Source organism: Suillus subaureus, assembly GCF_016647635.1.
Source record: "Suillus subaureus strain MN1 chromosome Unknown BJ212scaffold_31, whole genome shotgun sequence".
Taxonomy (NCBI): Eukaryota; Fungi; Basidiomycota; class Agaricomycetes; order Boletales; family Suillaceae; genus Suillus; species Suillus subaureus.
Window position 1 is genome coordinate 319,500 of NW_024538587.1, and position 13,932 is coordinate 333,431.

General features: G+C 48.7%; 4 protein-coding genes across 4 annotated transcripts; 3 read left to right on the forward strand and 1 right to left on the reverse strand.

Moving 5' to 3' along the window:
* Positions 1-109: 109 nt before the first annotated feature.
* Positions 110-2,206, reverse strand: BJ212DRAFT_1484042 (thiamine pyrophosphate enzyme, N-terminal TPP binding domain-containing protein; the record flags this gene model as incomplete). The annotated part of the gene is made up of 6 exons (XM_041340726.1): positions 110-403; positions 461-1,365; positions 1,417-1,559; positions 1,614-1,716; positions 1,769-1,898; positions 1,955-2,206. The coding sequence occupies 6 exons, from the start codon at positions 2,204-2,206 to the stop codon at positions 110-112; spliced, it is 1,827 nt and encodes a 608-aa protein (XP_041189695.1).
* A 7,743-nt stretch (positions 2,207-9,949) lies between these two features.
* BJ212DRAFT_1376753 (uncharacterized protein) lies at positions 9,950-10,101 on the forward strand (the record flags this gene model as incomplete). Its single annotated transcript, XM_041336493.1, has 1 exon — positions 9,950-10,101. A coding segment is annotated over one exon (152 nt), but the record flags the coding sequence as incomplete, so codon positions are not given.
* Positions 10,102-10,242: 141 nt separating this feature from the next.
* On the forward strand, positions 10,243-11,277 carry BJ212DRAFT_1376754 (uncharacterized protein). Its single transcript, XM_041336494.1, has 2 exons — positions 10,243-10,895; positions 10,957-11,277. The coding sequence occupies exons 1-2, from the start codon at positions 10,452-10,454 to the stop codon at positions 11,050-11,052; spliced, it is 540 nt and encodes a 179-aa protein (XP_041189697.1). The 5' UTR covers positions 10,243-10,451; the 3' UTR covers positions 11,053-11,277.
* A 644-nt stretch (positions 11,278-11,921) lies between these two features.
* BJ212DRAFT_1376761 (NADP-dependent oxidoreductase domain-containing protein) lies at positions 11,922-13,774 on the forward strand. The gene is made up of 12 exons (XM_041336495.1): positions 11,922-12,249; positions 12,308-12,351; positions 12,399-12,449; positions 12,499-12,570; positions 12,621-12,721; positions 12,770-12,898; positions 12,948-12,962; positions 13,019-13,112; positions 13,171-13,257; positions 13,310-13,381; positions 13,438-13,492; positions 13,549-13,774. Exons 1-12 carry the CDS (start codon positions 11,967-11,969, stop codon positions 13,671-13,673), a joined length of 1,128 nt encoding a protein of 375 aa, XP_041189698.1. The 5' UTR covers positions 11,922-11,966; the 3' UTR covers positions 13,674-13,774.
* Positions 13,775-13,932: the final 158 nt, after the last annotated feature.

Consider the following 13,932-nt stretch of genomic DNA (forward strand, 5'->3'; position numbering starts at 1 on the left):
CCCAGTGTATTCATGACACTCATTAAAATCTATGGGTATAAGCACAAATCTGACCAATCTTACAGCGTAGACCCAATTCCCACTAGCACACCTTCTGGGTTCTCGTCACTCAAATACTCTCCAATACACACTCCACAATCGCACACCGCCGCTCTTCGACAACGATTCGCACAGCTTCCGCCATCGTCTCCTCCAGGGGATCACCCGCTGCGATGCGTTTTCCCCACGCCCATCCCCCGGTCGCAGCTACCGCGATACCCACATAATCTGGCATGGCAGGCCCGAAACCCACAGTGAGCTGGTTGCCAGTAGCCTTAGAGCCATACCCCTCGGGGTACACACCCATCATGGAGAGTTTTGGTGATTTCCAGCCCCCGTTGTTCAAAACGATGGTCAGGAAGGGCTGGTGTTCAAGACTTCCTCAGAACCGTCACCCGAAATATCAGTATGTGGTACTCACTGTTTCATACCGCCTCGCCATCCAGAACGCACTGCTAGGCACCCCAAACAAGAACGTGCCATCACCCACCACACTCACTACCAGCTCGTATCCCACCTTCCCTGCGCCCTTTCTCGCATTTACGCCTCCTAGAACCGCACCAACCCCCGCACCCAATGCCCAGCCGAGTGACGAGCCGCCGGAGCTCAACATGCCCGCAGGTGTGTCGGGATGCAGGTGTGACCATGAAAGCGGGTAGTTACTGATGGTCTCGTTAAGGTAAAGCGTGCTCGCAGGGTGCGGTACCTTATTCTCCACCGCCGTACGCAGCGCCCCAAAGATGCGCGAGGGCAAATACGGCACATTCGGTTCGGACGTGAGTGTCTCTGCGTTACGCATGTCTGCAATAAACGCATCGTGCTTTGCCTGTATGTTCTTAGAACGCGTGTAGAATCCTGTCGCCGCGCCTGTGCGCCCGGAGTTCAGGAGTTGGTAAAGCATGACGTCGGCACTGGCACAGCAAACAAGCTCTGCGACGCCGGCGACGTGCTCCATGCCGATGTTTTCCTTAAGAGGGTCGCCAGAGTCGATTACGAAGATGCGAGCTTCATCGCTGGGGCGCTCGAAGTTGCCTTGATTGTTTTTGTTCATTGGGATCCATGGCACCTCTGCGTCTATGACGAGGATTACATCTGCTGTGCTGAGCAGCGGAGTGTGTGTGCCAGGTGCGAGGAAGGAAACGCCCACGAAGAATGGATGCGAGAGAGAGACGTTGGTAGCGCTAGGGCAAGTCACGAATATAGGGATAGCCATCAGCCGGGAAAGCATCTCCAGGGCAGCTACGGCTGCAGGATTCCGTCCAATGTATGACGTGATGATAAGCGGGTTGTTTGCATGAGCCAGGGCATCGCCAATTACGTTCACGGCTGCAAGCATGATAAGAAAATCCAGTGTCCTCATTTACTATGGTAATTTACCTGAGGGGGAGAGCCCGCTTGGCTCGATTGAAGGCCATCTGTAGAAAGATGCTGGAGCGTTGAAAAGTGATTCATCGATCTCCTTTTCTAGTACTTCTCTGCGTGCCCAGAGATATACCGGACCTTTTGGTTCGCTTGTGGCACTGCGGGTGCACATTTCAGCCAATTTTAACTTTGAATGAACGAAAGGAGCTTACATTTGGAGGGCACGTCTGACAAGATGAGGGACATTTTCAGGTGCGTTGATCTGTGCAGTGAAACGCATGTATTGCCTGACAATGGCAGGTTGGTCAGGTATATCTACGCACAAAGAATCTGAGGTTTATCTTTAACCAAACAAGTGGTTATTTACCTTGCATCCAATGAATCCACTCATTCCTCGACCCCTTCAACTCTCCTTCGACAGTAGACGGGGATGCACCAGCAAACACCAGGATGGGAACCTTTCCTCTGCTCGCGTTATGGACGGCACCAGCAAGAGCCTATCACAAAGTGTTTGACGGCAATGTCTCTAGAAAGCCAAGCGCACAACACCAACCTGGGTTCCGACATCGACATGTACAATGACTGCAGCGGGCGTGTTCGTAACCTGTACAAATGCCTGTGCTGCGCTCAACGCAGCCATTTCATTGGGGCAAGTGATTATTTCGACAACGGTATCTCCATGGTCGACCCGTTGGCGCTCGAGGTCTTCGAGGAGTGCAGGGTGGTCGGAGCCCCAGTTAACGAATGCATGAGTAATGCCGACCTGGGCTAGGGTATGGAGGAAGAGAGAAGATGTGGTATACATCGTGGGCAACGATGGAGGGCAACGCAGGTGTGTATATATAGTGCTGAATATCCTGGGACCTGTGCCCAGTAGCATGGGATACGATGCACTTTCCTGGATTTACGGGCCGCACAAACGCAATGTTGTGAGGAAGGCTAAAAACTCGGGCTTAGATGAGTGGGAGATGAATACACATTGACGGAAAAAACATATGGAACTATCAGAAGTTGAAGATATATATGAACCCCATGTATATTCTTTGTGTGTGGTGTAGCCTGACCCGAACTCGACAAGATCTGGTGGACGCCTATTCAGAAAACAGCTCATTTCTTCGCGAGACAATGCGACGCACGTAACCTTTCGGGAACAGAACCTCCCTGCAGCTCGCCGTCGATATGTAGATTCGTTGGAAAAGAGTGATATCTGCAGCCCTCCACACTGGCTTCGTATGCCGACCGTTTGACCATCATGTGATGCGGGTTTTCGATGAGATGATTATTGAATCTATCGATACAGATAGTGGTCTCATCAAGCACCCCGGGGCAAAGCGGTCACTGTACGGTGTGTTGTATAAAAATATTCCGGACACAACCTGTGTGGTGTAAAATTTGAACATACCTCCACTGAAACCTCTAACCCTAACCACGCAATATATATTTAAGAATATTCAGAGGTTTAGACAAATATATACAAACATGTTCCAAGGACTGAACATTTTTATGTAACGCTAATTGATGTTTCTCGACCACTACGATAAACATTTCCCAACACACTGGATGCTACCAGCACAGTCAGACCTTACTGAGGTTGAGCACTATCAAGGTGAAATTGATAGTCGGAATTACGAGTTTCTCGAAGCTGTAGAGGTGCGTGCACTATTTCTATTCATTTGATGCCCAATACATGAGCCCTCCTTATCTGAATGGACGGATGAGGTTCACCTGATTGGCCGTGCACCACTTCGTAACTACACTCATCATTAGACATGGTAATCCACCCGCTGTCATGTCAAACTCGGGTTCCCTGGAACGTTCTTACCGGAGTTAGATTCGATACTTGCGAGCCTTCCTTTGGGACAGGCATGTACAACTTTCACTGTAGTCTGATTGACTCATATACCACTGATAAACGCTCGATCCAAGGCCTTAATCGGTAACTCCTGCCTGCATCCAACTAACCTTTGTTTTCGCACTTGTTCCCTGACAGGCTTGGGCCGCATCTTATGCTACTGTTCATGTTTGTTTTTCATATTCCACGATAAGGCATTACTAATTGTCCTGCCAGTCAGCGTCCGAGCTCCCCACCAATCAGATGAGTGCGCTACCGAAGTCGTAAGTGTCCATAACGCGCTTAAGCTAAGCGCCCATTTCAGCGGATTTGCTTTTGCCCGTGTTGATCCGTGCAAGTATTTGACTTTGACAACTTTATCTCCTCGCCCACACATACATACGTTGTGATTGCGAGTGGGCACAATCGCGATTTCACACACGTTGTTAGTTACTCGCTCCGAGTCTGTCTTTAGTACATGATTCTGGTCCGGTCTAAGCTTACTTCAATGCATGGCTTCCGAGTCTTATGCTCCATGCACTTGCGTGTGGGAGGAAGCAACTTGGACTTGGGAGTCAGCAGCCACATATAATCATTGAAGCCCGCGGGATTTACACATGTACAGAACACGTTCTGTAACTCGCAGGTGCCCCACACTGCCACTGGACAACATGGGGCTCAACATCTGCAGGGGACGGACGAAACAATCATTGCAGTGTTCCGTATGGAGGCCAGCGCGCAAGGTGAATGAGAACTAGTTCGCCTTCTAATTTATGGATCGATCGATATTTACTTACAACAATAATTACCAGGTTATCCCGTACCTGTCTTGATATGACATCAAGACAAATGTGCACGTCAGCATTTGAATGCGTTTGGACGCGTTCGAAAGAGTTCATATAATTGACCTTTGAACCTTGATCCAAACCTTGGTCCGGTTCACGCAAGGTCTGGTTCGAACCGCAGTTCAGAACTGCGCCTCCGCATCACAAGTCTAAGTAAGACAATGTGTCTCTTGCTACTAGATGACCCTTTGTTCTCGTCCCACTGCAGTAACCCAAGCAAGTAAATAATTTTACAACAGACACCCTGATTTTTCTTTGCAAATGATGACCAGGCGATGCCTACAGATGTGGGGATAGCGGAGCACCATCGAGGCTATTTCACAATATAAGCGGCTTTGATACCACCTGAGGGTGAGGATCTCTCGCAAGAGCTTGAGAGACAGTGCTGCAAAGTTGATAGGTTAGGTGGCACGCCACACATCATCAGAGTTCTCATTCCATTGTCAATTTGTCATGCCAGTTGACCCGGGCCACCAACGCCGGAAAACCTGCACAAATCGGAGTATGAGGTCGATGCGGTGGCTAAGACCAGTCCAATCTGACACCCTTCCAGTTGGCCCCCCGCGCACTGAGACAACAAGACATGTTGTAGCAAAGGAAAGCGTGCACTCAACTGATCTTTGTTTCTCACATCAGGCTGTTCTCTGATAGGCCTGGGCCGCATCCTATACCGCTGTACGTATTTGTTTTCATATTCCACAATGAGACATTTCATTATCCTGCCAGTCGGCGTTTGAGCTCTACTGATTAGACGAGTGCGTTACTGAAGTCTGAGTCGTAAGCGTCCGTAACGCGCTTAACCTGAACGTTCTTTTTAGCAGTTTTGCTGATCGGCGGCCCGGTCATGCTCTTTGCTAAAGATATCCCTTAATGTTACACAAAAACTCATTTCACTGGTACCACTGCCTAGGCCCATTCCGTACGGCAGCAACTTTATTTTCCCGTCCACATATACATAAATCCGCGATCACCGCAAAACTTCCACGACATTGTGGAAGAGATCTCCGGCCAAGCATAACCCCGGAGGTTGCTTACGCGCCTTCCTGTTCACTCGGAGGACATTTGCTTCCGTTACGTCTTTGACCCCTTTCATCATCAAACTTAAAGATAGGCGAGGCTCATCAAAGTCGAATGGTTTTCTGGTATGTCAGATCCGTTACGTCCCCAGTGCAATGGTCATACAGACGAGGTCAGCACCCGTAGATCGCGATCAACACTTCCGCTTCAACCGCAGCGCGTCACCGCAAACAACTAAACTATCCCCAACTAAATGCCTCTCATTGACGCTCGATAGTCTTCAAATCTGATTGTAGCCAGCCCGGCTACGCCAAAGCTGAACTTCCATAGCCAGACAGGTCCAAGCTACGTATGATCTGTACTATGGACCAACATCCCACCGAACGAAAACAATTCAAAATTAAGCATGCACCGCCATTGAAAGGTATGCGTGCCTAGTGCCATGGACACCTTCGACATCTTTACTCGGTCAAACACCCTCACATCAAAAGGACCCCAGACTCCTCAAGCGATGATCGGTTCCGCAGTTGAATTCATGAGTGTCACTGCTCACATGTTGTACTTCACTGGTGCATGCACGGCGCAGAGTAAAAGAGCTTGAGTGAGCTGTATGCCCTAAGGCCTAAATGATCGTCGCGGACATTGAAATGTCATTTAGAACGATGATCTGAAACTGGAAGGTGGGGGATACCCCAGATTATGGAAGGGGGGATACCCCCTGATTTGGAAGGGGATACGAAGTTGGAAACTACCTATGTTCGATGGCGGCTCCTCGGCACACAAGGTTTTGGAACCCCAAACGCTAGTCATCCACTTGTAGCCGTTTTCACCCGATGATCGTCAAAAATAACAGGACAGCGTTGCGATGTCCAATCAGATATCTGGGTATGTAACGTCCTATAGCACTATTAATAGTGGTATGAATGCGATTGATTGTAATTTGCAATCGGGACATGGCTTGACTTCTTGCCGACTTATGTTTTCTTCTAAGGGAATGGACTAGTGCTCTGCAAACGACTGTAGTACCTTTTCGTTGTTATCACTGTTGTCGCTGAAAGCTGATCGATCACAGGTGAGCGCAACTTGGGCAGTGAGACAAGATGACAATCACCCAAGTAGAAAAGAGAGGAGCTACTTAGATAGAGTTAGTTTTTGCGGTCTTCGAGGTCTGTTGATTTCGAGTCAAATGTCACACATATCAAGGCTAGTGTATGTTTTCTGGAACTTTGTTAGAGGAGTCAGGCAGGTCCGAGTCACCGTGAGTGATCAGCGTACCATTTTGCACACAGCTGTAAAGATGAGTACTTGCGTCGAAAGCTCAGGCTATCCTCATGATCTTGCAGAAGCTCGTGTCAGGGCCACCGTCGAGACAAAGGCACTGAAATGTTCTGGAGTTTTCATCTCAGTGCTCGCACCCTCTGTCAAAACTCATGAGCAAGTGACCAACAGCGCTGGTACACCCACTTGCAATCACAACGTAAAACTTGCTATGTCAGTGTCGTCGTCACTCGAACAACGGAGTGAAGTGAAACTTCTGACGGCCAGGTGTCATATCCAATGGACGACCAATAGAGATCCTGGGGCCAATACGTAGATCCTTTGAATGCGCCAGTGATATATCCAGGATGTGCGTGATTACTTTTCATCTTGAATGGATGAGTGGCAATCACCCCATATCCGCTGCCCAAGTTATGTCACCCACGAAGAGGATTTCTATCCAGGGTAGTATTTGATGACGGATTGGAAATTCATTTTATCGTCACAATGAGCGATAAATCGAAGCCAGCGCATAGGTAAGGTCGGTTTCCCCCCGGCCTTTGTCACTGGTCCGTCAATTTAGAAAGAACATACCTGATATGCCTCCGGCTACTGCTATACGCGTATTCCGAACTTACGCAGACTCGTTCCTTCCGTGATGGGTGCATCATTATTCTGAAACTCCGATGCCAATCATTTCAGCGCAAGAGAGGAGAAGGTACCTGGTGACATCGGCTACGACGGGCTGCTGCACAATGGATAGTTGTATTTTCTGTGAAAAAGCTGCCAGAGGCGAACGGGGATTGCGACTCAGGTGACAAAAGAGTGAAACTTCGTCTGGTCAAGCTACTAAAGCTTTCACCTGTGATTCGAATGGCGATGGAGGGTATTCTGCAAACAAGCAGATAATAAACTGGGTGCACCTGAGGCATGCTCGCGAGCGTGGAAAGGAATGCTGATTGGAAATCGAGTTTCTTCTGCGTGCATCTAGTCAATTGCCAGCGGGGAAAGGGTCAACCGGTCACAGGTGAGTGCAACTTGCGTGGTGAGACGATAACGATAAGGTGACAACTCGCCCAATTTTTTAATTCGTTGCAGAAAACCAAGGAGCTGGCTAGAATATCAGTTTTTGCGGTTTTCGAGGTCTGCTGGAATATCGAGTCTGGACCATGTCCAGTACTGGTGTACGTTTCTGGAACTTTGTTGGAGGAGGAGTGGAACCGAGTAAGATCTGAGTGAAACGGCGCTCGGCTGTACCAGTCCCCGATACCTACTCCGGCCCATCACGACTTAGTACAGGTAAAAGCATGACAACCATGACAGCTCGTTCCTCGGCTAGCCGTATATGTGCTCACCGCGATAAGAACTTCGTAGCCCGAACATGTCAGAATTTCATGTGCCACAGAACCCTCTCCCACTAAATTTAGGGGAATCTAGACCGTGGTGTACTGCGGAGTTCAAAATTTTGGTTTTCAGTCGAGCCTCCTCTATACCACTTCAATATCCTTGACTCATGTAATCGTATGCTACGATTGTTGTAGTTGGTGTTTTTGTTGCACTGTTTTATGCAATTTTCCAAAAAGCGCGTACATGCTGAATATGTGTTGCATATCGAATGGTCGCCAGTTTATGTTTGAACGTAAGTTCAATTTTGGGTTTGGCGTCCGAGTCAGACTGTCGCATCATGATCAATCCAGCTGATTGCTTGTCTTAAAGATGAGCCAAAAACTCATGTCGTTATCAAGATCTTGCAGAAGTTCGCGTCAGGTGGGTCCTTTACGTTAGAGTCTTGTTGGCGCTTGCAGTGCATTCCTTGGACTACTCAAGAAGTTGCAAGTCACTCGAATAGCACAGTCTTGAATAATTCAACCTTCAAGTTGGCAGCGAGCCACGGCCGAGACAGAAGTGCTTATTGTTCTTGGAGTTTTGTTTCAATGCGCGCACCCTCTGTTAAAACATATGGCGCTTGTTTGATTGGTCGCGAACCAATCCAGTTATTCTGTCAAGGGATGATCGATGATCCTTCGCTGCGGATTTAGGTAATAGATGTGTTGGGCCTGAATTTACTTCGCCGTTCTAACCAAATTCCAAGCTCTCCAAGACTGTTGAAATGATCATTGGGAATCATCTCAACGCCCATGTAATGGCAGGTCAACCTTATACTCCCTCCATCTGCGAATATTGATGTCAAACAGGAGGATCCAAGTTTCGTCTGCAGAATTGTAAGTCTGAGTGCTCTTCACGGGTGACATTTGGCAACGAACGTGGGGTGATTGCCGCCCCATCGATTGAAATCAATTACGGACTTCCTGAATATATCACCGGCACATTTGGATCTGCGTATCAGCCATCTTGACTTGGATCTTTATCTGTGTCAGAAGCTTCACTTCTCACCATTGTTCGCATGGCGCTGACACTGACATAGCAAGTTTTACGTTGTGGTTGCAAATGGGCGTACAATCGCGATTCTCGCACGTTGCTGGTTACTCGCACCGAGCCTGTCTTCAGTACATCATTCTGGTCTGGTCTATGTGTATCTTGCTACCACCCTTTGTTCTCATCCCACTGCAGTAACTCAAGCAAGTAAATAGTTCGCGGGACGAATTTCTATCCAGGGCAACATTTTATGACAGATTGGACAGTCATCTTATCGTCACACTGAACAACAAGCTGACGCTGGTGCGCAAGTAAGGCGGTTCTCCCTCTAGTTTTCGTCACTGACTTGCCAATTTAGAAAGAACTTACTCGGTATGTTTCCGGCTACTGGCATACGACTGGTCCGAAATTACATGGGGTATACTGCTTCCACATTAAGAACATCAGACGAACCAGGGCAGCTGGTTTCTTTGATGCCGTGTACATCATTATTCTTGAACTCCGATGGCAATCACCAGCTCTCCTATACAGGGGTTAAGCGCTAGCAACAGTATAAATGCACGCTGCAACTTCTCTAGTATGCCATCCACAACAATGCGGCTTTTTTTTATAACCACTTTAGCTCTCTCACAAGCATTTGTCGTACTTTCTCAACACGCCGAGGCCGCCTTCCAGCTTGCTTCGAACTGCGATGGTCACTGTCCACATAGTCCTTCTACCTGTGAAGATTATGCTAGGCAAGCAGGTAGGTGTACTATTCTGCGGTCAATTCCACCTTCACCAGCATGCTCAACTGATGTGTATCGCCAGGCCTGCCCACTGATGGTTGGGAGGTAGTTTATGACAGCGAAGGTCAACCGAAGTGCCGTCGCACAGACATCAGAGAAATCTGCCATGGTGTTGATTATTTTGACGCGGTAAGTCTGTACACATACCTTCGGAACTAATACTAAATAGCTGAGCAGGACACCAAAGAAAAGAAATGTTGTCAGGATGAGAGTGGTCTCACATGGATCGACAAGCACGCACAGTTAGGCAAGGTATGCTTTCGGTATGAGTTGCAATCAGTCATGTTTATTGACATTTTGGGACAGTGCTGCGCCAAGGGTCACGTATGGACACATGACAGCGGAGGCGGTTCGAGGCGCGGAGGGTGCTGCCCGGTTGGGTTTCACATGAACAATGGGGTGTGCACCCCAGTCACTCCTCTCCATCATCAAACATGCCCAGTTGGGACACACTTGGTCGATGGCAAGTGCGTCCCATCGCACGGTCCCACTCACCCGTGCCCAATTGGGACACACTTGGTCGACGGCCGCTGCGTTCCACTCCATGGTCCCCCTCATCACTTGTGCCCAAGTGGGACACACTTGATCGACGGCAAATGCGTCCCACTCACTCATCCCCCTCCTCACCTGTGCCCGAGTGGGACACACTTGGTCGACGGCCACTGCGTTCCACTCCATGGTCCCCCTCATAACTCGTGCCCAGTTGGGACACACTTGGTCGATGGCCAATGCATTCCATTCCATACTCCCCCTCATCACCTGTGCCCAATTGGGACACACTTGATCGACGGCAAATGCGTCCCACTCACTCCTCCCCCTCCTCATCTGTGCCCGAGCGGGACACACTTGGTCGACGGCCAGTGCGTTCCATTCACTGGTCCCTGCCCTCAGACATGTGGCAATGGACATGGCGGTGTCGAACCCTCTTGCACGTGCATGAATCCTCCAGTCTGTGGACATGGCAAACATTTAGGCATCAAATATGGCCATTGCTATATCCTCTCCTTCTCCGATGGCGAGCAGCTTGGCATCGACCGGGACCACACCGACTACAAGAAAAACGGTTTCTTCGTCGATATCCCCTTCAAAGTCTGCAATTCCACCACTGATTGCTCGCGTGGAAAGGAGGTTGAGATGGGACAGGTGTTCTCCCTCCAAGATCAGCATGGCTTGTACAAAGACCTACTGTCAACGAAAGGGTGGATTAATGACGCCACTGGTGGCGCCCACATGGAATTCACCACTGATACCACCCATGTCGGTAAATTCACGGGTATCCCTACTTGTGCTGGCGGTGAATGCGCTCTTCAACTGCATGGTAGTCCCAATGGCGGTGCATTGTCATATGCTTGCCCGATGCCCGGGCCCGGACTGACATTGGTAAGTTTTACTGCTTTTCAAAGGGTTTTCCTTTCGCTAAAGATTGTTCTTTGTCCATCAGTATGGCAATCCCAAAGTTGGTCAGAAACTTCGCTTCTCTGAGGTGACATGCGACGAATATGAGGTCCCTTTGACTTCTGGCATCAACCTGAACTAAGGCTGAAAGGAATTTGGCACGTGCTGCACGGTTTCATTCTGACATACTATGCCCCGTTCTGATAACAATCTTGCGCTGATTCTTGTTATGTTTTATTTGTATTTGTGGTCTCCCATTTTTCTTCTTCAAACGGGCTTGAATTTTTCTGGAGATGACTATGTTTGATCGCTGTGTATACACGTAGATAGCGGAATTTGATTGACCCTCGTGATTTCGATATGGATATGTCCTCAACTATCGTGTTCTTGAATCTTGAGGTTAAGGCCCCAAAAGGAAGTGCTTTAACCGGTCACTCTCCAGTCCAACAAGTATGCACGTACTTAGTAGGAGTGCCGGTTTGTACAGCAGAAAACGATGCAGCATATAAAAAAGGTAGCCTCATAGCAGACACCTTGGTTTTTCTTTGCAAATGACAACCAGGCGATGACCACAGACGTGGGGATAGCGAAGCACCATCGAATTTCGGAGCTATTCCATGGCAGCTTCAAGTTTGATACCATCCTGAGAGTGAGGACGTATTTAAGATTGAGACGAAGAGTAATCTCTCGCAAAAGCTCGAGGAACAGTGCCGCAAAGTTGATAAGTTGGGTGGCATGCCGTACATCATTACCTCGAGCTCTTATTCCATTATCGTAGTTGGCCCAGGCCACCTATGTCGGAAAACCCCTTTAGCACGCACAAATCAGAGCATGGGGTCAATGAGACGGGCAAGACCAGTCCACTCTGGCGCCCTTGGCCCGTCGCGCACTGAGACAGACAGAAGGTAGCCGCGGTAAAGAGGAAAAGGTGCAAATGATGCCAAACAACCGCAGAATAGATGATTGAAAATCACACGGGCCGGCCGGCGGCCGCCTTACCTCTCCGCTTATCATATATCAGGCTGTAGACTGGTGAGCCGTGCTTCACACCACGCCATGTCGTTCTCACAGAAATACCAACAGCTCCCCACCGTCGATAAGGACGCTGGAGAGCAGGAATCTCTGCAACGCAAGGACCCTCGCAAAAGGAGATTTCCTCTCTTCGTCATCGCTATCATTGTAATTATGTGTGCTTCCCTCCCCTGTATACGTATGATCAGGTCCAGGGGGTTCTGGGCTGCTTGCCATGCCAGCCCGCAGCGTCACTCTTCGACATTAGCTAAACTGCCTTCTCACTACACCTTGCCATCTGGTGACAAGATTCCCTCAGTTGCGTTGGGTACGGCACTGGTAATTTTCTCATCAAGTTAGTATTAAACTCATTATTAATTATACAGGTGTGTGGCAGGCTAGCAAGGGCGAAGTCGGCAATGCTGTGACGGCACGTACTCCGCACTCCCTCGAGTACTTACGCTCACGTGCTTTCAGACTGCTTTGGCGGCTGGTTATAGACACATCGATGGAGCCTGGATTTATCGTGTGCGTCTGATCCCCTTATCACGACGAACCTCTTTAACAATAGTTGCAGAACGAAGAGGAAGTTGGCCAAGCTATTAAAACAAGTTCTGTTCCTCGTGAAGAACTCTGGCTCACGTCAAAGGTACTAGTACATCGATTCAATTAGTTCGACTTCTCACTGACCAGCAACAGCTTTGGAACACTTTCCATGCACCTGAGGACATTGAGGCCGCACTTGACCAGTCACTTTCCATGCTTGGTACCGAGTATCTCGACTTGTACTTGATCCACTGGTGCGGTAGTTGTTCACTCACTTGAGCGTTTTTCTGATTCACAACAAGGCCTATCGCATTTAAGAAGGAGGGAAATAATATTTTAGACGAGGATCTTACTGCCGATCCATATCCTACTTGGCAGAAGCTCGAAGAGCTTGTCGACAAGGGTAAAATAAGGAACATTGGTATTAGCAAGTGAGTTCTATCTTTGTCGAGTCGGACGGGTGCTGACATGTACCCATAGTTTCAATATCAGAAGGTTCGAATGATTTATGGTTTAGTCAATCTTGCTCAAATCTCTCGTTTACAATTCAGGATCCAGAATTTGACCGCAAACAAACTGAAGTACCAGCCAGCTGTCAATCAAGTTGAACTCAACTTTTGGAACCCTCAACCGGAATTATTGAAGGTATGTTTCCGGTTCAGGCATGTAGGCGCTTGTACTCGAGTTCACGAGCAATCCGCAGTGGTCGAAGGAGAACGGGCTTCTTCTCGAGGCGTACTCTCCCCTGGGTAGCAACCAGCAAGTCGGAAATTCTCTCTCTGTCCCTGAAGTACCATTTTGCGTCACGAGGACTGGACTCCGTCATCTAAACACTCTTACAGGTAAAGAATGTCGCATGCAAACTTGGAATCACCCCGGCTCAGGTTATTATCTCGTGGAGTGTCCAGCGCGGTGTATGTCGAAATTTCTGCACCATTGTGCCGTAACTCACTTTTCCAAACCTCGATAGACGATCGTCCTGCCGAAGAGCGTAACTGCTTCTCGCATTGTCGAGAACCTCGAAGGTGAGAAAGTCCAGACTTTCGTGAGGCAGTACATAGTACTCACTCACTCCTTCCAGTGTTTGAAATCCCACAAGAAGACTTTGAGTTGTTGGAGAAAGCGGCAGCTTCGCACCCTCCGCAGAGAGTGGTCAACCCAAGCATGGGTTGGAAGTTGCCTTTTGATGTGTTTGACGGGCAGTGAAATATGCGAGTTTCAATAAACAAATTTATTACTGTACCACCTCTAGGCTCTAACAGTGCAGCGTTGTTAACAACAGTCCAATTGACAAGTTTCCAGAAACAGCTGTCTATCACTGCTCACCAGCGCTGTCTAAATGCGAAAGTCCGTCTGAGGGGTACAATGATTTAACCCCTTCTGCAAGGGAGAACTGACGGCTCACTTACCAGCTTGAGTTTCCGAACAGACCTCCTGCAATTGAAGATTAACAGGCTGGCTCAAG